General features: G+C 41.3%; 1 protein-coding gene across 1 annotated transcript; it reads right to left on the bottom strand.

Moving 5' to 3' along the window:
• Window positions 1-44: 44 nt before the first annotated feature.
• Window positions 45-24,923, bottom strand: NPC1 (NPC intracellular cholesterol transporter 1). The gene is made up of 25 exons (XM_065752591.1): window positions 24,744-24,923; window positions 18,932-19,054; window positions 17,607-17,713; window positions 16,830-17,005; window positions 15,783-15,950; window positions 14,899-15,148; window positions 12,758-12,834; window positions 11,970-12,340; window positions 11,335-11,561; window positions 10,749-10,849; window positions 9,727-9,829; window positions 9,298-9,487; window positions 8,739-8,921; window positions 7,948-8,062; window positions 7,286-7,413; window positions 7,052-7,192; window positions 6,494-6,583; window positions 6,193-6,383; window positions 5,218-5,333; window positions 4,572-4,701; window positions 3,676-3,876; window positions 2,763-2,994; window positions 2,136-2,249; window positions 1,069-1,231; window positions 45-481 (listed from the first exon to the last, which is right to left on the bottom strand). The coding sequence occupies exons 1-25, from the start codon at window positions 24,828-24,830 to the stop codon at window positions 399-401; spliced, it is 3,867 nt and encodes a 1,288-aa protein (XP_065608663.1). The 5' UTR covers window positions 24,831-24,923; the 3' UTR covers window positions 45-398.
• Between the last annotated feature and the right edge of the window lie 606 nt (window positions 24,924-25,529).

Raw genomic sequence — 25,529 nt, 5'->3', positions numbered from 1 at the left:
AAATAGAGACAAAAATTGCATTGACCTGCATTTAAAATTAGTGTCAGTGGTCGAGCAGTCCGTTCTCATACACATCACCTCAGCTTCATCAACAAAATAGCTATTCAACTTGCAGTGCAGCTGGTTTAAGTTGCTAGAAAAGATGTGACCTCTTGAAAACAGAAGTGGTTTAGTAATCTTAACACATCAAATTTAATAATACTGTTACACGAGCCACACATAGCGTTTCCTGAGTTTAAAGCTGTGTCCAAAGCTGCAGCTGCTCTCTCCTAGTTGAATCTGTGCAGGAGTCGAGTCAGTGGTGGTTACAGTGCAACAGTCATAGAACACTGCTGAGCTTCAATTCTTAAGAGGAGTTTAAGCCACAGTTCATAGAGTCCACTGAACACCGTTAAAAACTATAAGTAGAGGAGTCTCTCTCGTTCTGTGCTTCTCAACCTCTCTTGCGCAGCGTGAATCTTAGCTTTATTTACTGATGGACCTGAGCAAGAGAAAACAGTGTTACTCCCAAGTCTCATCATCACGGCACATCAGTGAGCAGCTGCCCACAGGAACCATCCATGATCTGCTTGTGTTCAGCTGGTAATAGCTGCAGCAAGGGCAACAACTAGCCAGTCTGACACGGACTGGCAGGACTTACTGAGGGAAAGTTAAGTCATGCACACGAATTTCCAGATTCCACGAATACAGCAGTTAGGCCTTCCTAATTGTGAAGTGAGATCCCTCACAAACAGAACCACACCCCACAACAGGTTTGCTGCTTCCCCCACCATCTCTCTTCCAGGTTTGACAGTTGTGCCACGGGGGCGTAAGCAGAGGACTCCGTTAAGAACAGCACAGAGCAAGCACACTGTGCAGACTGTGGCTGCTTCAGTTTGGTGTACCTCTGACTGCATACTGCCACTCAGTCCCCTTTAGCTAAGGGATCTGGCTGCTTGCATGACAGAAGCAGATTCAAGTATTGCCTTTTAATTTCACAATCCTTTTCATTCTGCTAGAGAAAAGTTTCTACAGGCAGCTACATGTTTCTGTTTTAAGTGCACTTTAAAGCAGACTGTTAAATCTTACCTATGTAACTAAGCAGTACAGGAAGAAATATTAGTCCATGTGTTGCTCCCAGCAGAACCATAGCTAGGTACATCCTGAAGTAGAATATCTTGAAGATCTGAGACTTAGAAAAAGCCAGTACTACAATCCCTCCAAATTTGGTTAGCGTGATTCCACTGAAGACCTATTGATTAAGAAGTAGTTATCACTTACAATAACAACAGCTTTTGCTGAAAATGCTTATGTCATTCGAGGCTCCCAGATACACTGCACAGCTTCCCTGTTAATCTTTAGACCCAAAGACCTATGATTATGTGATTCTCTTGAGTAGAATTGCTCAGGTTGGAAAAGGCCTTCAAAGTCGAGTCCAACCACAACCAAACCCTACCACCTTACCTCTAACAACCCAAAACTGAACACAGTACTCGAGGTGAGGCCCCACCAGTGCTGAATACAGAGGGAGGATTACTACAAGTGCCCACCTCCTAGCCCTGCTAGCTGCCACAGGCTTGGTTCAATACAACACCAAACTGGTGTAGTCTGAACAGCCAAACCATTTCAGTTTGATTTTGACTCGGGGCAGTTATACTAAATACAGCCATTACTTGAGGTGACTCATTTAAATGAAGTTCCTTTCCTGGGTCAAGCATATCCAGCACTAGAACAACTTGTTCCAACCACACCCAGGTTGCTACCTTAAAACAAAGTTGAGACAGCAGTACTGCCTGCTTATGTTCTCAAAGCTCCAATGCCATCTTCTGTTCAGGCTCTTTCCCAATCCCCTCCAAGCATTTGGGAGAGAAGCACATACAACTTGAACGGGACAACTCAATTACTCCACTGGTTCAGCTCAAACTGTTAGCTCCATTCTCTACTACAAGGTAGTAGTAATGTCAGGCTATCATGAAGTTAATCAAGTCTTGATCAACCCTATTACTCATAGACTTTAGGTTGAGTCTTCAACAATTTTGACTACGTATTCTCCCCAAAGAAGCAAGGCCATCTTTATGACTCGAGAATACCTACGTAGTCTGAAAGTTCCAACTTAGCTACTCATTTTCTCCCCTATACAGGAGACAGATACTTACTGAACTGCCCATGTGAGACAGAGCTTCTTCTGCACGCTCCACTCTACTGCCCTTAGTACTAACAGTGAATGCTCTCGTCACGTGACTGCAGAATTCCACAGCAATGCCACAGCTCTAGAGGGCAGAAGAGATACACATTAGAGTATCATTTAGATGAGCATTTTGATGGTAACATCTCAGAACTCTAGACAGGCTAAAAAAGTACAGGCACTAGAGGAGCTTCCAACGTTGAATTTGCCACTTGGAAGTTACAAGTGCAGCATTAGTGTGTCACTTGTGGCTTTTGAGTACTGTACAGCACCAGTCATTACCAAGCAGGCAATTTATTAAATAGAAATCACAACATGGGGTGTTTTTAGGGATCAAAGTTCACTTGACATTGAAGGAAGCCAACTCCAGTACAGTGTACCACAGCAAATGGTGAATATGGTAATCAGTTTCTAGACACTAGTTGCAATAGCATGGCTTTACAGTAACTAGGTTTATTTGACAATCTATTTCCACAGACCATCTAGAAGCAGTTCTACTATGGTTCAGAGTTTTGTGAAGAAATACTACTCAGTGTCATGATGCACAGTACTGTTCAATACTTGGAAACAGAAGCAAAAGAGTGTCTTGTTAACTCACCATGACGAGATTTACTAACGAAACTGCATTCAAGCTGATGCCCCAGAGCCACATCACTCCAAACATGTTGACAATTATCATAGCAATAGTTACTGTAACCACAACAGCAGCCCATACTTCAAATCCAAGCAGCACAGCTGTCACCAAAAATATTGACCCCAAGGAGATGCAGAGGTTAAAGATGGCATCATTCACAATGGTCAAATATTGCTCGTAGAAGACATAAAACACACTGTGGAAAGAACAGATGCTTTAATTAGGCATCCTACTTGCCAGGAACAGGATTGTTCATGCACAAGTCCACGTTTCTATTAAGAAGGGACACCAGACTTCAGAACAGTTAATTCCACTTGTATTAATTCCACCATAGACAAGAGGTGTGCTTTAAACTGTACTTAAATGCAGTGAGAGAATACTTAACAAAGCAGCTCAAGATGGTCGGTACCTACAGTCACTTGCCATGACCATCTGAAGATAGACATGTCTGAAGACTAGACAACCCTGATGGGGCTGACAAGAGCACACACTCTGCGCTGCCTCTAGTGAGATGTGCACAGCCTTTAAGAATACCTTAGTATTTTGAGCTGTCTAGCTTCTGTCCAACTAGAGGTGAGAAATACACCGCAGAAGTCATCTACTACAGAGAAGAAGGTGCTGGTTCTAGATCAGCTTCTGTGGTGAGGATAAAGGAGTTTTCTCCTTACGAGAATAACCAATGGGAATGGCATCCCAGTGTCAACAGTCACTCCTGTGGAACACCAGCTGTTACAGAACATCTCTTTCTGACCAATAAAGGCTATATCTGGAAGTGAGGGTAATTCCCATACAGTAATACACGCAGCCATAGTAGCTGCTGCAAGTTAATTATGTCCCTTAGCATGCTACCCGCAAAAAAAAAAAATCTTAAACATACCTGTAAGGAAACACACGATAGTTCTTCTCTTTGATGCCCATGGTTTCAGTGATGTTGCCTGCTATCTCCCTAGCTTTCTTCATAGCATCAATATAGTCAGATGATTTTTTCAGTACTGTATGGTACGTCATGAAATAAGTAGCTCCAACATCAGTTTTGTTGTTTATCAAGTCGACAGCAGAGCTATATGCAGCGTGTCCTCTGAAACAGAATTCCACATATCAGTGAACACCAACAGTATCCTAGGGTACAATAAAAAGAGTACAGCCAGCAGGTCAAGGGAGATAATCCACCCACTCTACTCTGCCCTGGTAAGGCCACATTTGGAATACTGTGTCCAGGTCCAGGTTCCTCTGTTAAAAGGGGGGAATCTGATAATCTTAATAAATATCTAAAGAGAGGTGGGAGGTAACAGGATGATGCCAGGCTCTTCTCACCAGTGTGTACCAACAGGACAAAGAGCAATGGCCTAAAACTTGGGCATATCAAGTTTCATACTAATATAAGGAAGAACTTTACAGTAAGGGTGATGGAGCACTGGAACAGGCTGCCCAGAAGCTGTGGACTCTATGGAGATATTCAAGACCTCTCTCTGAACACCTCCCTGTGTGACTTATTGCAGGGAACATGCTTTAGCAGAGGGGTTGGACTGTTGAGGTCCTCTCCAAACTCAGTAATCCTGTCATCCACTATAGCTACATCAACACATTACTTTTATAAACTTCTGTCTCAGAAAATGATAGACAGCAAGTGAGATTTAAATGGTTAAAAGTGATTAAGATGAACTTTAGAGGAACGTTAAATATCCAACCTCAGAGGCATACAGAAGGGCCACACTTCCAGAGCAAGCATTTTTGACATCAGGCTAAGGTAGATATGTGGAGTACAGCTCTTACCCTTTGCCACATTTAGGATTAGGGTTGTCAGACAGGAACATTGGCAAAAATGTCATGAAGTCTTCACCCTGTGGTCTCTGCTTGCCTTCTTGAGACAGCGGTCGACAACGAGTGCAGGATGGATCAGTGACTGCAGAAATACAGAAGGCTGTCAACCTCCAACAGGTTAAAGTGCTCTTTCTCAACACTATTAACTTTGGACTTGCAGTAATACCAGATACAAGCACATAAAAAGCATTTTTTATGGAACAGACAACAGAACAGGCCCACAATTCTGCACTCAATTTCAAGTCTGGCTTTTTTATTACTATTAAGACAAAGTCTACAAGACAACTGTTAGTTACTTTTGCATCACGTACATCAGATCCAGTAAAAATTTATCAAACTACAGGATCTGAACAAAGGTGAGTAGTAAGATTTTGTTCATTACAGCACATAACAATCAAAGTTACTCATAAAGTCACCTCGCTGACTGTCCAGATAAGCTGCATTCAGCCAGCCGTGTGCCAGTAGAAAATATTTAAGTTCACTCAAACTGCAATTCAAACAGTTTGGAGGGCAACTTAAGAGGCTTTTACTCACACTATTCACCTGACTCATACCATGAATTCATTGAATGCCCTGTCAACAAAACGAATGCTGGTACCTGAAGCATTGCAGAACTGTCCCGTGGTATTGTAGACTCTGCAACAAGATGACTGTGGCTTCACCCAGTCAAAATAGTCATCAATCCAAGATGATGGGGCATAGCCTATCCTCGTGCTAACAAAACAATATACTCATCAGCAATTTAATATTTCATTCCATAATATGTTCTCCAGTACTCTTTCAGCTCAGTGAAGTGAATTCAGCTCAGTGAATACTGCAGTATTCTTTCAGCTCATCCTGATCCAAGCTCCCTAGTTTACCATGTAGTCCCCTGCTCCAATACCTCACTTAAGAAGTAGTCTTGTTTGTTAACACTGCAGCTAGAAAACAGAAGGAGCTGCTTCTGAGTTCCACAACCAACCTCAACCCTCTATTATACCCCCACCCATCTCGCATTTCATCCTCCCAGCTATCAGTGCCTTTGCTGTCAAACAGGACTCTTCCTTTAATGAGGAAGAAAAACCTCTGAACCACAGCAAAATGAGATTAGAAGATACTTCCTCCATTTACATTAACTGCTGTGTTTCAAATTCACTTTCCACTTACTGCTGCCAAAATATTACAGATTTGTTCAGAGATTTTATCCAAATTCAGAAGCTAAGCTTTCCTAGAAAATATCTTACAAGCGTAACTGTACTGAGAGGTTTTCAAGACTTTTTCTCCTACCCTTCCTGATCCCTCCAAGGATCATCACAACCTTTTCCAAATCCAAGCACATCAGAACGTTCTACTAATCCAGTCAGGATCTAGTCTCATAAGAGATTGCCACACTTCTTCCCTTCCCACCCCACCATAAACCTCAGTATAAAGTGAGTACTACAGTGTCAGCTGTACAATCAACAGCTGAATCTAAACTAAACAGACACACCAGTCAGCTACCTCTCTTCCCTATAACCATGCAGAGAAAAGCATGAAGACTTCCCACTACCAGTAAGTCATCTGGAAGATGAATGAACAAAGGAGAAATACTTACTAGCTACCGATTTCTGCAGCATTGAAGATTTGCTGGACAAGTGAATCATTATTACATCCCGTTCCACCACACACCATGTTCTGCCCTTCGAGAGAGGTGTAGTTGTGCCCTTCTTCTAGAACAAAGTAGACAGGAGGACCTGCATGCATGTATTCGCCGAGCTGTTTGAAGTAATCCATTACATAGGAGTCCTTAAAGAGAAATCTTTCAGTTACCGTTACGTAACATTGATGTAACACAAGACTTCAAGCTTCAATTTCAGCTTCAAATTGAAGAGCAGATACATGGTCTTAAGACTTACATCTGGCATTGAAAGAGACTGATCGAGTCCAATCTCTACATTGTGTATAACTGCTGTACTGAATGACAGAACACCCACAAACAAGGCAATCTGCAAAGAAAGCAGATTCAGGAAGTGAGAACTGAATAGAAACAAAAAGGAATAGCCTCCTAGAATTTACTAAGTTAATACCAATACAAAAAGGCTCTAGCTTAAGCTTGCTACCCAGGCTTAGTAACAGCAATAGTAAAAACCAGGGTAACAATTGTGACTGATTAGCTAATAAGGAGAATTTACACACAGAAGGCAGCAGCAAAGGATATGCTAAACACCTTCTATAAATAAGCACAGTAACTTCAAACTGAGCCAGACACTGTTCTCCAGCAACACTTATTCTCTGGATTAATACAGTGTAGAGTTAACTCTTACAGGTTTGAAATCTCATTCCAATACTAATGGTGGAATAAAAGAAATGCTAAAGTAGCTTATTTGTGTTGAAGATACAGAGTATAGGATTTTCAGGCATGGCATTCTTGCTCAGGTTCAGATGGCTGCTTACTGTAAACACAGTATACATACCACTATTGGTCTCATCCAATCCTTAAGCAGATATGGAGAATACAGGTTTTTGAAAAACAGAAATAAGATGCTCTCAGAGCGTTGGACTCCCCTCATTTCTTCACCGCCTTTGATGCAACACAGAATGTCTAATCTATTCCTCTGGAAATGAATTGTAAAGTAAACCAGTTTTAGTACAGTTCTGCAGAAGATGACATCCTTCTCATACAGAAGCTAGATGTACTTAATACTCACCTCTTGGCGCCTAATATCCAAGCCCAGGAGACTAACAAAGCAGGTGACTTGAAGGATAAAATCTATGAGCACAGCCATTCCAGCAAAAAGGGAGAACGTGCGGACTGCTGGCATGGTAGACAGCGTCCCTGAAAAAGTGAGCCAGTTCAACAAGTAAGTTCCCTTTCCTCTCTTAGATGGCAAAATACAATAGATGTAAACCAAGCTCACTGTAAGACAGCACTGATTTACAGTAGAAGGGTGCCCACGTAAGATACAACTCCAATACCCTAAGGGTGAACCTCCAATAGATTCTATTGCAGGGGCATCTTTTTCCAAGCAGTGGGAAGATCACTGAGGGCAATGAAAGAGTCACTGTAGCCTGATATTTGGATTATTGCCAGCACCAAAATTTCAGTTGCTACCAATACAGTACAAAGCTCCAGCCTTCTAATTTAAAATATTTGATTCTCATCCTGTCAAGTTCTTCATAGAGAATGTGATCTCACTGTGACAGTCTTAGACCTGTTGCCAGCTGAGAAGCTAAATTTGATTACAGCAATGAAAAAGTAAAGTTTCCTCTAAGGAAACTTCTGCTTTGTTTTATATTTTAGTTTTGTAGTTACTCTTACAATATGCAAGTATGATGCAGTTCTTGTAACATTTGAAGATAAGGGCCTTACCTAAGAAGAACGCCACGGTCTCAGAAAAAGATGAGAGAAACATGCTAGGTGCCACATCTCCCAGGACTCTGCCAATCTGTTTATCAAGAGTTTCACCCTCAAGGCGTTCATCTCTCTGTTTTAAAAGATGATAAATGATTAAGTTCCATGATTCCTGATAAGTTATTTCACACGGCTTTAAATATCCAGTTATCACAAATTATCACAGTTACCAATGCAGCATTAATAGAGGTTATATAAGCTTATTCTCTAATACAACATGAACACCTTCCCCACTCCCATTCTTTTTGCCTTCCTTCTATGCTTTAGATTTGAGGCAAATTCAGACTTACGCTTCAGCCAAAACCACATATTTACCAAAAGCAGGGTCAAAGATTTTTTGCAAGCCTGTCAAGTTAAAAAGCAGACTACCCACCCACTAGGTATTAGTGTCAGAAGTTTTCAGTGTGAGCACAGTTTACTAAATGATTGCTGATCATAATAGACTGAAATGACAAGCGATTAAAATAGTGTAAGAGTTCCACAACTAACCAAGGGAGACGTTAAAAACTCATACATCCCCTGAATGCATACTAGAAGCCAGACTGAACAAGTTCAGTATCAATCAACAGCTGAGTAAACGTTTTTAACTTCATCATGGGAACAGTGAACAGCAGTTACACATAATCTCACTGAGAATCTAGAACTGCTCAGATTGGGCTGAGCACTGCAGTGCTGAAGACTTTTTGCTCCAAAGTAATGTATTTCAAAAGGTAAGAAATAAACATTTAAGAAACTGCACAAAATAATACCTGAAGTGTCTGGACTATAATAAAAATGTTGTCCACCCCAATAGCCAGCACCAAGAAGGGAATGACTTCTATCACAATCAGTGTCACTGGGACTCCAAAGTAACTGAAAATGCCTATGGAGCATGCCACTGAGCTCAGTACAATCAGGATGCCTGCAATGCCCAGGGAGATCTTCGAATCCACCTAAAAGAAGTTTTAATGACTGTTAATCAAACCAGTATCATCACATAAGAGACTACAGCAAAGATAGAATAATACACTCTTATGTAGAACGCAGTTAAGAAGCTAACTTCTCTGGTTCTTTAAAAGACAGAGTACTTGACCAGGAGCTACAAGCCTTAAAACTTGAAGTTAATTGCACATATCAAGTGAAAATAGAGCTAGTTGAGGGTATGAAGCACAAGTGAACTGTTAAGTATAACAAGCCAATCCTTCCACCAGCTCCTGCCCAAAGAGGACTCAACGCTTTACAACAAGATGGAACACAAGTGCTCAGCAAAACTATTTTGAAAGCTCTTTAAAGCTGAAGAATTTAGAGAAGTGAGAATAATAAGCATACCAGCAGCCTTCCCCAGCTCTGGATATGTCCCAAAGCTATGGAGATGTACACAAACATTACAACATAGCTTATTACAACAGTGCTGACATCACTGTTGCTTTCACGATTGATTTCATCTTCAATACTCCGTTCAGAAGAAAATGAGATAGTCAAATTTGGATTATCATAGTTCTTCAAAAAGTTAATAAACCTAGGGAAAAAAAAAAGGGAAGAGTCAGTCATACTTTAAAGAATAAAAAAAAATAATATCAGATGAAGAGAATCTTAGGACCAGTAATGATCAGTCCTTTACGTGTTATACTGCTTCTCAAAACATCCCTGTAGTTACACCAATAAACTGCCAGTGCAGTACAGGTCTTTGGCATGTATCTATGTTTAAAGGTTGCTTTACTATCTGAAATGTATATAGAAATTAAGACGACTACTTACTCTTTTTCCCATGACAAGGCTTTCAATAGTTTTTTGGAGTCATTGTAGTAGTTATTAACAGGAAGAGTAATAATAAGAGCAGTAGCATTATTATAGTTATCACCTGTAGAATAAAAAAAATGCCAGGCATTATGAAATAGAACTTACATTCTAGCATAGGCAGGTATAATCAAGTTTTAAGGAGCACTGTCCAAAGCAATCTCACCACCGTAACTCCACTGAATGCAATCTTTTCAATCACATTGAATGCTCAGAGATGTTATGGAAATAGGAATGAGTTGGTAAGCACTCTGGATTGTACTGTGAAGGTAATTGGTCACTACCTGCCACGTTCATAGTAACACAGCATTAAAACTGCTGCGTGGTTAGACAAGGTGTCACTATTCAACTAGTGCTTATGACTTAATCTGGTAAGAAACTGAATGCAATTCTCAACATTGTACTCTTGCATACTTAGCATTTACTCAAAGCATGTAGAAAAAAAAATCAGTTAATTGCTTGCATTTAATAGTTGTATAGCACGTTTGACATACTCAGTTAAATGCAGCTTGCTAGAGAAGTTGCTCCAACAAAATTTTGGCTAATAGTTATGGAAGAACTTCCTCTGCAAACATCTTCACCTGTTCTTAGCTGCTTTTTCAGATCAGTGATGCAACTACCTCAGAAGTAAGATACATGCGCATCTCAGCACGTCAGTTGGAGATGCTTCACATCTAGCTTCTAAAGACTAGAGATCCTCAACCAGGCTCAAAGCAGACTGAATATTTACACGTTTATCAAGAGGTCAAGCGTGTTTCAGTAAGGCTGCTTGCATTTGGCACTTCTGGACTTGTCTGTTTTCATTCTCAGCACTGATCCATTAGCAAGTTAGTTGAAATATCCTTAGTTGAAGTTTTACAAAAATCAAAGTCTCTCAGGAGTGCTTTTGAACAGTCATGTCAACTAGAATGCAACTTCAGCACTAAAGACAGCAAGCAAGAATGTACTAAAGATTTTAACTGTGACACTGTTTCATCACTTACCATCATATCCCCCTAACACCAACCATGGAAAGACAGGTCCACCAAATGCTCCTAAGCAGGGATCGTGAAGCAAACTTGTGTCATTCAGTGATGCTGGAGCCCTAAAGAGATGATCAGCAATAATTATCAGCTTACACTTGGCAAGCGAAGCACAGCACCACCAGGCAAGAACAGTAAGAAGCCAGAAGTTTCACAGCTGACCAAAAGGAAATAAGCTAAAACTGCTAGTGATGCTTAAGAAAAGGATTGGTTTCTACCTCACTATAAACTTAAATGAAAGCTTAGCACGAGTCTTCTCTACCAGAATCCTATTTATCAGAGGTATTTGAAACATGCTCTAAGCAAACCACAGCTAGTGCCTGCACTAAACCAAAATTAGCCTGAAACCTGATCAAAATAATTCCTGCTCAAGTACAGAAGTAATAAGACAAACACACTACACTGATCTATATTTTCACATAGTACTATGGATTGTTAAAGGGATAAGAAGTTCAAGGAGTCAGTGAGACCTAGCTAGTTTTGTCTGCCAGCACGAGAAGAATTCAGCTTGCCATGTGTTTGAAAAACACCTAATCATATTGCTTACCTAACACAATATAAGAAGTGAGTGTGGTAGTCAGCGTAGACAAAGAATTCATCCCCCACAGTGTGATCTAGGACAGAATGACTATTTTGAAAGTAGTTGAGTACACTCAATATAGTGCAGTTGTTGTTGTAGGGAGCAAGAGGAGCCAGGCAAATGTCTTTCAGCATTACAGTCTCATTGTCAAAAGATGCAGCTATGTTTACAATAGCATCTTGCAAATCAAGCACCTGAAAAAGAAAGAATTGAACTGAAGTCCTCTCTTGTAAGGAAAATGCTTTCTTTTGCTATCCCTTAAGAGCATACTATATTTCCAGAAGTTTCCAAAGCAATGGTAAAAGTCAATAGGAGTGCACAACTAAGTCACTCCATTGATTTGCTGTTTACAATTGCAGCATTAGCCTGCATCTTTACCTTTAGCAGAAGAGGGAGCCTTCAGAAGAAAGTTTCTATAGTAAGGATTATTTCTATAGTAAGGATTATGGTGCAATAAGGATTTTATAACATGATTTTTGATATACCTAGTGATAACTAATGACTGTTTGGATTGACATCTTACAGATGAAAAACAACTCCTTACGATTACACCTTAGCAATGTTAGCAATCTTTGGGTTTTTGCTTTTGAAGTCCCAGTTACCTGATGGAGAATATCTTTGTTGAGTGGAGGCCCAAAAGGCACATCTGCTCCAGATGGGTAAGGTGAATAGATGTCTGGGTGGCTGTTTGGTGCTTGAATAATTAGTTGCTCAGTACGAAAGAAAGGCCCAAAGTGTTTGTCAAAGTACTCCTTCTCCTTGCGGGCTTGGCTGCTTGGAGCTGACCAGAGATCTACAGGGTTTGTAGTTGCTTTAATATACACAAAGCCTGAACAGCACATAGCAATAAAGACCACAGAGAAGAGGATAACTGGACGTGGATTTCTAACACAGAAAGCACCCCATGATGTAAAAGTCATCCTTAGGCCATTCTCAAACCTTTCACCAAGCCTCTCACCACAGGTAATATTCCCTGTAAGAGAAGAGAATGTTTGTTTGAGTAGTCAGTTTAACAGCATTTGCTTCAAACACACTGATACAGTCAAGAACTTATTTTCTGTAGTAAGCACTGGAAGAAATGTCTACACTGACTGTCAGATCCAGGGACTAATTTTTAACAGGTCTATGGCCAGAGGCCAGCTCATAATTACATTGCTTCCTCTAACACGAGAAGAAACAAAGCACTCTAGAACTCTATAGCAGCATAACTGTGCAGCAAGGGCTTTTAGCATCCAGTAAAATAGGGTTAAAGTACTATTGCAAACCAAGAGCAATATTGGCCAAAGTACTTCAAGAATGGATTATATGGGCTAGTAAACCTAGAAGTCAAGTCTCCCCATAGAAGTGGATGCAGTTAGAACTATTTTAATAAATCTTATCCAAGACATACCATTACCACGATGAGAGTCCACAAAAAAGGCTATATTACTGTCAATTGGTGTGTATTCAGAGACAAAATGCCGCCTCCTGTAAGAGAAGACTGTGTTACTTCCAACTCCACAAGATTTCTTCTTGTATATATACAGTAGAAATAGCTTCCAGTGCTAGTAATAAACTGTGTATATGACTTGTCCAGAAAACCCCCAGTCAGTCAAATTGACTGAGTTGTCCTGCTAATGGTATCGCTCTGTTATGATCGTTTTAAGGAGGCTCTCTGTGCTGTGAATGATATTGGTGTTCTAAACTTAACACAGAGAATATACTCTTGATCTAAGCTGGAAAAGCATAAGACAGCTGACAAGGCTGTAACCTTTTTAAAGGGATTAAAAGAGCTTGATCCCCAGCAAGAAACATCCACATTAGAAGCTATTAATGAAGTCAAATATTTAAGTTACAAGTACTCAGGCTAACAAAATGGCAAAGTAAAGCAAGAAAAAGCATCCTTCTGTCCTGAAGGCAGTGAACACTTTAATTAACCTTTATCGCTTCTGCTCTTATCCAATACCTAGAGCAGGAGATAAGCACTACACCCTCTTTGTAGTAATCTCATCAACAGACATTCAAATAAGGGACAGATGTTTATGGCTGTGAACCAGACATATCAAACACTTTCACCATTTCAGTTATTTAGGCATGTTGTTTAACAAGTTTACCAGACAAGACTACTAAGCGTGGCATAAGTTCATGCACCCACTTGCCCTTGTCCACACAGATTCAAAACATATTACATGCCAATTTTAGATTCTTGGTCATAGATGAACAGTATTGAAATTGCACTGAAAAGCACAATAGGCTTCCACTGCTCAGGATGGCTAGTACAGCCACACCAAAGCATTTATAACCATAGCTGCTTGTGCTCTTACTAGAGAGCTTTGTCTGGCACAGAGAAGCTGCTTGCTGTACATTACAAAATGCTACAACCACTGGAAGTTCAGTGTTAGTATTTTCTGAACAGGATGATAAAGAAAAGTAGCCAACAATTATCTGTATTAGGGCAGTGATTGTTTTGGTACAAGTATTAGTCTAAACATACATTCCAGTTAGTCTGCTATAACTGCAGGTGGCCATCAACATCTGATACTGCTCTCTCCCACTGATCACGAGCTGAGTTTCTGCAAGTTAACTACCTTCAAGAAACTTTCACTTCAGTGATTTTTCCCCCAGCCACATAACGTGAAGAAAGAGTGGGGAGAGCATGAATATTTTGTTTTGCACTTAACAACAGCCAGTAATGGAGGCTTTACTGAAACAGCATATGTGGCAAACAGGCCTCTCCATCACTGGAATTTCTTAGATCACTTCTATTACTTCAGGAACAACATATTTTGAGGGAGAGAACAGGATGGCTTTTACTTATTCATATGGAGGCTCTCCTGTGGCACATTTCTAGGTAAGTCAAAAGTGTACTTAAGGATTAATAACAGTATGAAGCCCCTTAAAGGGTTTAGAGCAGTAAGAACAGGGTAACAGTGAGAAGAATGAGCTTGTTTAAATGCAGCTGTTGTGGCCAATATATTAGTGGACTGACCTGGTTTTAAGCACCTTTGTAAAGCCCTTTGGCTTCTAGAGTTCGACATGTGTTTGTAGCTCACTTCACTCCCAGAGGGCAGTTCTTTAAGATCTTAATTCATACCATCCAAAAAACTAATACGTTTCAAGTGAGACTCTACTCCTTACCACAAAAGCCTTATGTCAATCAGGGGAAGAAACCATATGCATTTCCTCAGATTTTCAAAAGCATGAACTCAAGTATGCAAACCTACTGTAAGTGCACATGGCCACGAACATCAGATATTCTCTCTCCCAGTGAATGAGAGTTGAGTTCCTACAATTGTATTATGCAAGTTGAAAATTAGTCCATTTGGTCCTGAACTAGGCAAGATATGAAAGTTTCATATCAGCTAAGAACTTCTGTATTCCACTTCCTACAACATACTTTTAAGTATTGGAACAGCCTCTGCAAACATACGCATCTGCCAAACAACATGAGCTTAGGCTGGGTGATCCTAGAAGTGTAAGTACTCTGCACCAGGGAAAGTTTTCACAGAAAAATCAAGTTACTTTCAGAGCTGTACATTTTGAGTGTTTTACCTGTAACACCAAACTCCAAAAACTAGAGCAAAAAATATGAGTAGAAACGCCATGTAAGAGATCCACATGATGATATACACAGCATCCAAACCAAATAAAAGCCAAGGAACGGGTAACGGAGGGGGCTGAGGTTTTGGACCACAAACAATTGAACAGTCTTGACAGCTGCATGATCCTGTTGAATCATCCACAGACTCATTACAGCCTTTGGTTGCATTATTCATAGGATTCATTCCATGGACAGGAACATCTACGAAATATCAAAAATCACACATACAGAGTGAGTTTACTACCAAGTGTTATAAAAATGTACTTTTTTTTTAATAATACAAGCTTCCCAGTTCAATGAATGAACCCTTTACATAAAATTCCCCTTCGCTAGCAGTAGCTTTTCTCAGTCCTATAGCAGATTGTCTTCCTCCACGCAGGCACTAACTCCTTAGATTTGTATATCTAGTAATCATGTTTTTAGAATACTTCAATCTGAAGAACTAGCAAGCACTCCTACCACCCCTAGCAACAAGCTGTCACGTACCCCCTGCCCCCATCTGTTAAGACTGAGGTATAGAACAACTTCCTTATAAAAAACATGAAAGATAAGTGTATTGCCATAGATTTCCAAAGAATATAAACTACCCATTTGTCTAAGATCAGTCCATCACTCAATGAGTTTCAGGGATCTACTGCAGTAAGCTGAATAGAAAGCAATTACAACTTTCAAGCAAGAAACTGAATATTAGTTTAGGTCACATTGCTTTGAAAGCCTGACTGTGGACAGTCATCACTGTGCAGCCATTTAACAAGTTAGAATACCAACTACTGTATACTGCCTCTGACAGAAGACTTACGGCCAATTCTTATTGTTTCCTTTCATTGTTTTTTACCTGAAAAGATGGGAATAATGCTGAAAGGAGTTTGTCCATTGTCCTTACTAAACATGTACTCAATCCAGTTGGTAGCATTGCAGTCCTTGACATCCTTTCCACACAGCAGCCCCAATGCCTTAACATTACTTGATGGAGCCTCAACATCTTTGCAGGCATTATACATGTCTAGAAAGAATGTATGAGGACAGAAGTTGTTAAATCAGTATTAACACTTGAGTTACCAAACTCAGAATGCTTGCTAAGTGAAGACTCACCAAGTTCAAAGAAAATGCTTATAGCTTTCAAGACAAAATATCTTAAGATAGCAAAGTTAAACTTCCAGCTTTATTTACAGCAATCAAGGTTACAGTGTTTTGTTACAGCTATCTTAGACTAAGTAGGCCGGCTGAATGTGCACTACACTACCAGAACCTTCTATTGTTAGAAGGAGCAGGATCTAACATGTAAAGTTTCTGTTTTGGGAGAGGTTATGACTGAGACAATACTTAAGGAACTTCTGACCCACAGGCCATAAGTTACTTTCAAATGCCTCATAACATACTGTCACCATACCAAAAAAAAAAAAAACACAAAGAAAACAAATTAATGCTTCACATTCGCTACAAAAATAAAATACAGCCTAAACTACTTATCTTTAGGAAAAAGACACTCTGATTTGACAAAAGACAAGTGAAATCTCACAGTGAAATGAACTATATGCCTCAAAAATGGGGTAATTCACAGTACAAACTTCACTACCAGATAGTTTCAGTGTTAGGTAAGCTTTAGATATTTAGTTAGAAACAAATTTGCTTTTCTGGAGATAAAGACAGTGATTTTAAGCTATTAAAAATCACAGATTTTCATTCTCAGCTGAACCTTCAAAAACACTACAAGTGTACAATGTCTCCTATCAAATACTGACGTTTCAAGGGAGACCTACTGGCATTTATTTGATGCTTTGTACTACAAAAGACAGTTGTGCCCTCTTTACCTCCCAGCTCATCCTGAAAAAGCCTTGGCCTCGTTACCTTAATAAAAGTGCATCAGCACACAATTACTCACCATTTGCGAAGCGTTCTCCAATGAAGTACTGCAGCTCTGTAATACTACTTTTGTTTTCTTTTGAAATGGGATCATAATAAGGTATAGTGCTTGTAACATTCAAAAACTCAGACTGATTTGGACTGCAAGTCAGTTCACAGAAGAGGTTAATCAAGTTGTAGAAACACGATGGACACCTGGGCAGGAAAGTTAATGAATGGCAATGAGATTAAGAGGTAAAGATGAAGCATATCTGATTTGACTTGCACACCAAGTGTAAGCATTCTGCTCAGTGATAAACAAAAGCATTTAAAGTTTCTATGTAATATATAAAAATTGTATACACATATAAAAAGTAGTTATTCATACAACAATAATTGGTGCTTAAAATTGTTTAATACTATCCAGTCAGAAATATCAACCTTCCTAGAAAATCCTATCTACCTCAAACAGCTGATACAAACAGAAGCTGACAAGAAACTAAAAAGAAAGCTTTACTGCTGCTACTAGAAAGACTGAACAGTACTCTGTCAACCTCTTCTGAAAATTTCATTACAAATGCAGTAGCTCAAGACAAACTACACTAGCATTTATACAACCAACTCACTCAATCCAGACTGTAAACAACTGCTTCATAGAGTTAAAGCTTCCTGACAGGGATAAGAAAGTCTTTCCAAGAGCTCACTGCAATAAGCCTTTAAATGAAATTACCACATCTACAGTTTGCTTCAACTGAAGTGCCCTGATGGGCTTTCTAATTTTAAAAAGTTCTAGCTGCTTTGCCATTCATTAGCATACCTGGAAAGAAACTGCAGAGGCAGCTGCAAGTTGTTTTTCAAAGTCTGAAGCTGAAGGATATCACAGCAAGTACTGACATTGCCAAAGAATAAACCTGGACAGAGTTCCTAAAACATAAACAATGCTGAGATTAGAACAGGGGAAGAAAGGAAAAGCATGCTTCAAATCTCAACACTCATTAGAGTTAAGGTTTTGCTTCAGAATGTGGCAGAAGATAATTGTTATTGTGGGAGATGCATGAAAGAATCAGTCCAGACAGTGAGATTCATTAGGGAATGGGGACAGAAGAATCATTTATGTTATTCAGGGTATCACTTCCTTTAAAAATCTCTTTCAGATGATCTTTAGTCACCAGGTCTATATATAGAATGATAATGGTATTTGAGAGTCTATTAGTATGAGGACAACACATGTTTATCCAACTCAAAAGTATTCCTGCAGCTTATCTTTCAGTGTATCTCCTGGATATAGCATCAGATTCTAAAGTCTCAGAAAGCAAGCCACTAAGCAGAGTCACTGATTCCTTGGAAGAACTATTTCATGTTCAGTTTACAGAAAAGAAATGCATTTAACACTTGTGCAATCCATACTGTACATCTCCTGTACATTACTAAGTCCTCTGAAAGGGTAACACAGTCACCTCACCTATGTATTTAATTTGTTACTGCTGACAGCCAAGCCATTACTTAACTCCAGTTATTTCACACTAAGGCTTTGAATCACCATCTGCCAGAAGACCAGTCTGGCAGTATCATCCCATGTTGTGCATCAAATCCAAAAGCTATTTTAACTTCAGTTTAGAACATTTTGGAAACAAAAGCTCCGTCAGGGAAACACTGTCTAATAGTAGGCACAGCTACAGAAACAGAACTTGGACAAAGTATGCTCCATTTGAATGACTGGTGTCAGTTACTAATTAAGGAAGGGACTGGAATGATTATCTGCCAGAACAGAATTTCAGTCTTCTCCTTTAGAAATACAAAGGACATAACTTCATAGTCCTAAAAATAGTCAGACTAAAGAGTGCAAGTGCTCAAAACAGTGAGAAAATAAGCAGGAAATTGCAGCATTAACATACTTAAAATTTTATTTGTGAAAGTTTGTATGTAGATCACATGGCTTGGAGACATCTCATATATCTGAATAGAAACAGTAGTCTATCACATTCACACAGCTGGAGCTACAAGCTAGATCTGAGAAATGAGAGAATCAACATTTACCTTCTAACCAAGTGAAAGTGAGACACCTAAGTCACAGTGCAGGTCCAACAGAACCCAAAACAGAACTCTGAAGTACAAGAGAAGTACTGTTCTGCAGATGCTCACCTGCATCAAGTCATAGCCATCCTCTGGTAGTGCTATAGGTGGTCCATCGTAAGCACAGTTGTATCTCTTGTCTCCTGATGCAATTCCACATTCTCCATACCAGACACACTGTTGTGGAAGTACCTAAATCAACATGAGGTAACTGATTAATGGCAAGGAATAATCAATTTTTTTTTTTAACTATCAGACAGTTTGCATGTTACTACTCCAACAAAAATTTACAGTCCAGATTAGATAACTTCTTGTAATTCAGTTATCACGCATGTTATAGAAAGCATCCATCAAGAAAAGCATGCACTGACATGACACACATGAACATGATGTCGTATCTCCAGCTCAGCCTTCCCATCCCTCTCTGCCCAGCCACAGATAGCATACTTCTTAAGTGCAAGAGTTACTGAAGAAAAACCTAAACCAATACCTGCAAAGCATTCACAAAAAAAGGAGCTCTAGAAAACAGTTTCCTCATGCAGAACAGTGCATGTAACTAGCAGGTTAAACTTATTTCAGAGCATGAGCCAGTGTACATGAAGCACATTGTTCGTGTGTAATATTTTCAGTTCTCCCTACCACCTTTTAGTCCTTGCAAATCCAACCACTCACTGACAGATTTGGAGGAAGCAACAGCAGAAGAGGATTCCAAAACAGGACTTCACAGCTCTGCATTCACCACAGAATGTCATTTATCATGAGAAACTGAAGGGACACCCTCTCTCAGCACTTGGAAACTAAAATATGCCACATCCAAACAAGGAAGGCTAAGCAGTATTTTAGAAATCCTTAAGTTTGGAGACTACTGAAAAATTCAAATCAGTTCTTTACTGCATGCATTAAATGAAGGGAATTGAAAGCACACAACTGCACCTTGAATGCCTTTTATTTCTGTTCAGTAGTTCTTGCACTGAGACATCTGAATCACTAAATCAGAGTATTTGTTCTTAAAATTAAAACCTGTCATTGTATTCATTCGTAAAAACTGTTTATAGTGAAAGCTTGAGAACAGCTCCAGGGTTTTGCTTAACACCTGGGTTGCAAGCAGAATGTGGACTTCATAAACATTTACTGTGTTTCTGCAATGCGTGGTACACTTTCAAAGATAACTGACCTGTTTTTATCTCCTGAACAACCTTGACTTCACATCTGTAGAAGTTCTTGCTTATACAGCAAGAACTGACTGCCTTGTGCTTGACCATGAATAACACTGTTTACTGCCCAGAGAGGCCCCTGAAAGACCACATTCATTATATCCTAGAGTCACCCAAGATTGCAACAATGCTTCCATGGCATCAAATTCTTCACAAAAACATATTAGTGACTGGATTACTGTGTCTGATAAACAGCATCAGTTTATATGAACTTGTTAGAATTTCCCTCCTTAACCAAGGCAACACAGCCCAAACCAAAGTTGCTCACTGTAAACCAGTGGTTCAGAATTCAATCTGTGTAACACCCATCCAGACTGCTACATTATTTGCATACTTAAGCATTTCTTCTAGCTAAATCTGTCAGCTGTTAGCATTCCCATATTCTTATATACCAACTAGCGTGTATCCCTTACGATCGTGCTTCATATCACTGGATGCTTAACACCCAATGTAAGCCAATAAGCTAAATCACAATAACATCTTGGAGACTATCCACAGACTATTATAGACAACTACATGATACCAAATTCACCTGTAAGCCTTTCTACTATCATTTCCAGAATGAAACAAAGCAGCTTCCTCACACAAGGGGTCAGGCAACAAGAAGCGTTCAGCTAAACACATAATAAAGCAAGACAAGGTATTTTGGCTTAGTGGCAGTTTATTCTTGTAATCTGAATGAACAACTTAAGAGACACATTACTGAAGTTTGAGACAGAAAAAGCTAACATTGAAAAAAAACCAACAACATCCTTCTTTCAGACTTTTGGTCTGTTTAAAGAAGGTGAATGTGTCAGTTACTTGTAATAGATCATTTATACCTAGAACTGTAACTTTTAATAAAACTTCATACTATTTCAGCGTCAGCACCGACTGTTCAATTTCAGTGAATAGATACTCTATGACCTAACAGGATCTCACTAAAAGGAGTTTAAATTACCTCCCAGGACTGATAGGGCTCTGGTGTTACCTGATTTACAGAACTGGGTCAGTATGCATAAAAGCCAAACAAATCATTTGAAGTCATCAGTCAAAAGTCAGCAACACAGCTCCCAGACAGTGGCAGTTTAACAGCATGCTCACCCCTGAATCAGCCACAAAGCAGAGGAGAGGGCTGGACTCCTGGCTTTCAGAGAGCAAGCAGGGATACTACTAGTCACTAAATAACTACGCCATCTCTGATAAGATAGAGCTGAACGTTATTTCCCCAAGTCAGAATAAGTACTTTGTCCCCTCCACTCTTCCAGAGAAACATTCCTCAGCATGTAGGAAAAGATACAGATGAGTAACTGTTATTGTAAATAAATCACAGGAAACAAAGCTTCTGCTTATAGAGGTGGGCTTCCCAACCACTTCATCATCATACTTGTGTGCAAAAGCCCCCCTGGTCCCAGGACACAATGAGATATGCTGTATTGAACCAAACTCCCTTCTAAACAACACAAGATATTCCACGCAGCTCTAATGCAAGTATTTGGGAAGACCACATTAAGTCCTCAATATCTTAAAATGAGACTTCCATGAGACCTTTTTCAAGCAACAGAAAGTTAGCTTTAAATCAAAGCAGTTCCCCTTGGCACTAATACTATACTTCAGTATACTCAGAGCTGAGAAAAGTAAGTTCCTACTTCTGGTAGAACTATTCTGCCTAAAGAGAAGCTTTGCCTCAGGTCTGGGCTCCAGGAATCCCAATAGCAAACTTGCACACAAGCATGTATTAGCATTCCACAACTATCAACAACACTCTACACAGGTTGTTACAGCTTCCCCATTCCCAGGCATTATCGTTTGTTTGTAACGGAACTGGCATTTCAACAGATCATAAACACATTTACTTCGGTTCAAGTTTCTTCAATGGCACATGGAAACAAATCAATAACCTTCAAGCTTCCAGAAACATTAGCCATCAGCGATGATTATGGAGCTGTGAAGCAGACAAAGAACAACAACATCCTTGTACACAGAAACAGTGAATGCTTGTAACCTTGCAAATTCCAGAAAACAAGAGAACACTGTTTGGCTCTTCAAAGTAAGATTGCTAATGTATAGAAATGGCAGCAGCATTACATACAGCTGTTTCCCCTTCCCTCATCAAACATGATACATTTGAGATTTTATATGGCAAGGCAAGGCAAGTAATTCCAAGGAATGACATACTGCCCCCTTTACACCCATTAATATGTAGTCCATATCAGCCTTAAAAGTGAATACGACCCTCTAGCTTTTGGAACTAAGTCCTAGTTACATGGTACTACATTATCTTTAATAAATGTAGTATTGGCTTATGGAGGCAGGTGACCAGGTTAAGTCCATAAATCTGCCCCCAAAACTGCACACTATCTGACAGCACTCCTTATCAGAAGGGAGTCCACAGACTAAAGGGAACTTCACAGGTTTCTAATTCTTACACTGTCTCTTCCAGTACTCTGTTCAGAAGCAAGCAACGCAGAGACAAGCCCTGTCAGATAAGTTCTTGGTTCCTTTGCTCGAGTAAGCAACTGCTCCCCTTCAGAAGGAAAAATAATTAGGTACTCCTGGTCAGCAGAGCAAGTCGTAGCTCTAGAGTTATCCAAGCACATCACAGGAACATTAAGATCCAGTAGGAAGAGAAAGCTGTAGTAATGAGGGTAGTTGAGCATCTGGGGAAGCAGGCTGGTGTTAACTGACAATAGCTTGATTTTACTGGGGGAAAAGACAGATGCATTACTGCACGCACAATCTGAAAGCACAAGGCCCTAACTAACAGCTGGCTGCAACCAAAACATGCACAAGAAAACACTTGTGATGCCCTGCAGAGGAACAGTAATGATACATAGATAGTTTTGGCTACTGCTAAGTCAAGCACTGCTCCACTCATTCACCTCAGTCATCTCTGCTCCTAAGACATCTTCCTCGCTTTCCACGCAGGATGACTAAAAACAAGTCATTCCTGATTTTCCAGGCAGCACATACTCTTACCACCCTGTTGTGAAGTTATGCTGCCATCCCTGATGTGCAGGTTCCTCCACAGAGGCATTTCAGACCTTCCCAGCAGAGGCCACACACTAAACCGTAGGCCACCTGACAAGGCTGGAGCAGCATCAGCCACTAATGTCCACCAGTAAGGATTACAGAAACATTAAGTTCATCTGACCCTGCGGCTTGGGATCCCAGCTACTGACAGGAAACAAGTGTCCAGCCTTGCTTAACCACTAATTCACAATCTGTGTTTTGGTATAATTACCAACTGCAGCAGCTGACATCTAGCACATAAAATGCCATCTAGTACATTAAGATGCAGATAAGAGAACAAGAGTTTAAGAGGCTTGGTATTCTTAACTCCTTAACTCAGAGAAAAGAGCAGCAAGAATTTACAGTCCACATTGGAAAAAAAAGGAGCCAAGACTCTCAATGCACCTCTTAGGTGTAGTTAGTTCCCAGCCAGCAACAGGTTACCTGGCACAAGTTTTGTCCATACCACAACTGAAAGCATGAAAACATTCCACCAGTGTGCTTGAGAGAGAATTAGTTAACCTTCAGAAAGCTTCTGTTCTACAAGCAAGCTCTATACAGGCACAGTCTAGCTGAAGGTCTAGCTTCTCTTTGAGAGATACCAAGGTCTACTTCATGGAATGTTAGGCTGCAAATAACAGATAACAAAGATTTCAAGTCCAAGTTTGTTATCATTCCCCTACTCTGCCACTCCAATTTTGCTTTTTTACGTTACGCATACAGGCTGTAGTTTCATAAAGCCATTTTGCCACGTTAACCATTAATAAACCACAAAGCCACATCTTCTACAAGATCCTGCACAGACCAACAAGATCCTCCTGCAAGGGAACGTGTTTCACACTCCTACAGCTCAGAATCCTCCTCCCACTAGAAGGGCAGCATCTCCTGGCTCCTGCACCAGCCCAGAGCACATCTCATTGCTACATTGTGTGGTGGGTCCCTCCAAAATCAGTACGGAAAAGAGTGTTTGGCAGGTGCAAAGTCTATCAGCTACACACCTGGAGACCATGAGTCACTGATGAACAACTAGCTTCTCTGGAACAAGGAGTTTCTTGCCTCCTGCTCAAGCTCCTAGAAGGGGCAGAGGCTGCTACCACAGGAGAGTCTCAACACGCACAAGGTGACCAACCTGGCAGCTTTGAGTGAGCTCGGTATAAAACCTGACCTCGTGTATTTCTGAGTCACTTAGAGGAGAAAAAGATGACGCTAAGGTGTACAAAATACCCCGTTTCTCCAGAGAAAAGCAGAGCATCTCACTCCTGCCTTGGACAACGAAGTAAACAAAGTGACCGAGAAAGGAATTAACGTGTGCGTGTGGGGAGGGAAGGGAACCCCACGAGCAACTTGGCAAAGGAATCCCAACTTTCCAGCGTACAGTACCGGCGCAGCGATCACCAGCATGCCTCGCGGGGTCCTGCCACCTTCGGCAGGGCACACAGCCAGCAACGCGCACCAGGCACCGGTGACACTCGCGGCCATGCGACCGCACGGCTACTCACGCGCAGCCGGCATTGCATAACAGAGCGCTGCAAAACAGGGCGCACCGCGGCAGCCGGCACCCGGACAGCTGCCGGGGCACAAGCTCGCTCTGCCCGCACGGCTCAACGGCGCTCCCGTCCAGGCCGACGGGACAACCGCAGCCGCGCCACAGCCCCTCCACCGCCGCACCCCCATACCTGCGCGGGGGACAGCAGCAGCAGCAGCAAGAAAAGGAGGAGCAGGCGGCAAGAGCCCGGCCCGGGGCTGCCTTGCGGGCCCCCCATGGCGGCGCGGCAGCGAGGAGCGACAGATAGGAGACAGAAAGACGGCCGCGCAGGTCCGGAAGGGCCTCTCCCGCCAAGCCGGGCGGTGCTACAGCCCCGCCGGGGCCGCTTCCAGCCCGCCGGGGTTGGCCGCACCCGCGCGTCTGCGCCAACCGCCGTCGCCAACGGCCCGAACCCCCGGCGGTGGGCGGGGCCGCGCCTCACGCCACAGTCAGGCCGCCCCTCCCCTCACGGTGACGTATGCGCCCAGTTTGTTGCGCGCTCCTTTTCTGGCGGTTTCTGCGGGTGCTCGTGACCCCTTGCCGTGGCGCGTTGTGACCTCCCGCGGCTTCCCCGTGGTGCCCGCAGCCCTACAAATGTCTTGAAGGGCAGCAGTGCGCTGTGGGGCGTCGAGATGAGGCAGGCTGGGTTTGGGCGGCGGGTCGAGCCCGCGCTCGTTGCCTCTGAGACCGCGGGTGTAACTGAGCCCTAGAGATGGAAGTAAACTTGCTGTTCAGGGGAACTCGTCATTACTTATTTTAGTTGGGTCTCATGATCTGCCCGAGTCTCGTGGCGTGCCTGTGCTGCTGCTTTCCACACGGGCGGAGGTTTAGTTACGGCTGCGTGCTGTGCTTCGCTGTCTGTAGAGCAAAGCAGTGCCTCCTCAGTGAACAATTCTGTCTGGGTTGTACCGGCAGTGCGTTTGCTGTCTTTTTGTGA

Source organism: Cyrtonyx montezumae, unplaced genomic scaffold (genome assembly GCF_038088225.1).
Source record: "Cyrtonyx montezumae isolate F1298 unplaced genomic scaffold, pur_monq_1.0 scaffold_8, whole genome shotgun sequence".
NCBI classification, from domain to species: domain Eukaryota; kingdom Metazoa; phylum Chordata; class Aves; order Galliformes; family Odontophoridae; genus Cyrtonyx; species Cyrtonyx montezumae.
Note: the sequence above shows the minus strand (reverse complement) of the source record. Positions and strands in the feature narration are given on the sequence as shown.

Excerpts from the sequence above, each read along its gene's own strand:
- NPC1 (XM_065752591.1), bottom strand. The coding sequence starts at position 24,830 with ATGGGGGGCCCGCAAGGCAGCCCCGGGCCGGGCTCTTGCCGCCTGCTC. Across the intron at positions 10,850-11,334 it reads CACTTCTTATATTGTGTTAG|GGCTCCAGCATCACTGAATG; the intron begins GTAAGCAATATG and ends TCATCTCTTTAG. Across the intron at positions 6,384-6,493 it reads AGTCTCTTTCAATGCCAGAT|GACTCCTATGTAATGGATTA; the intron begins GTAAGTCTTAAG and ends TTTCTCTTTAAG.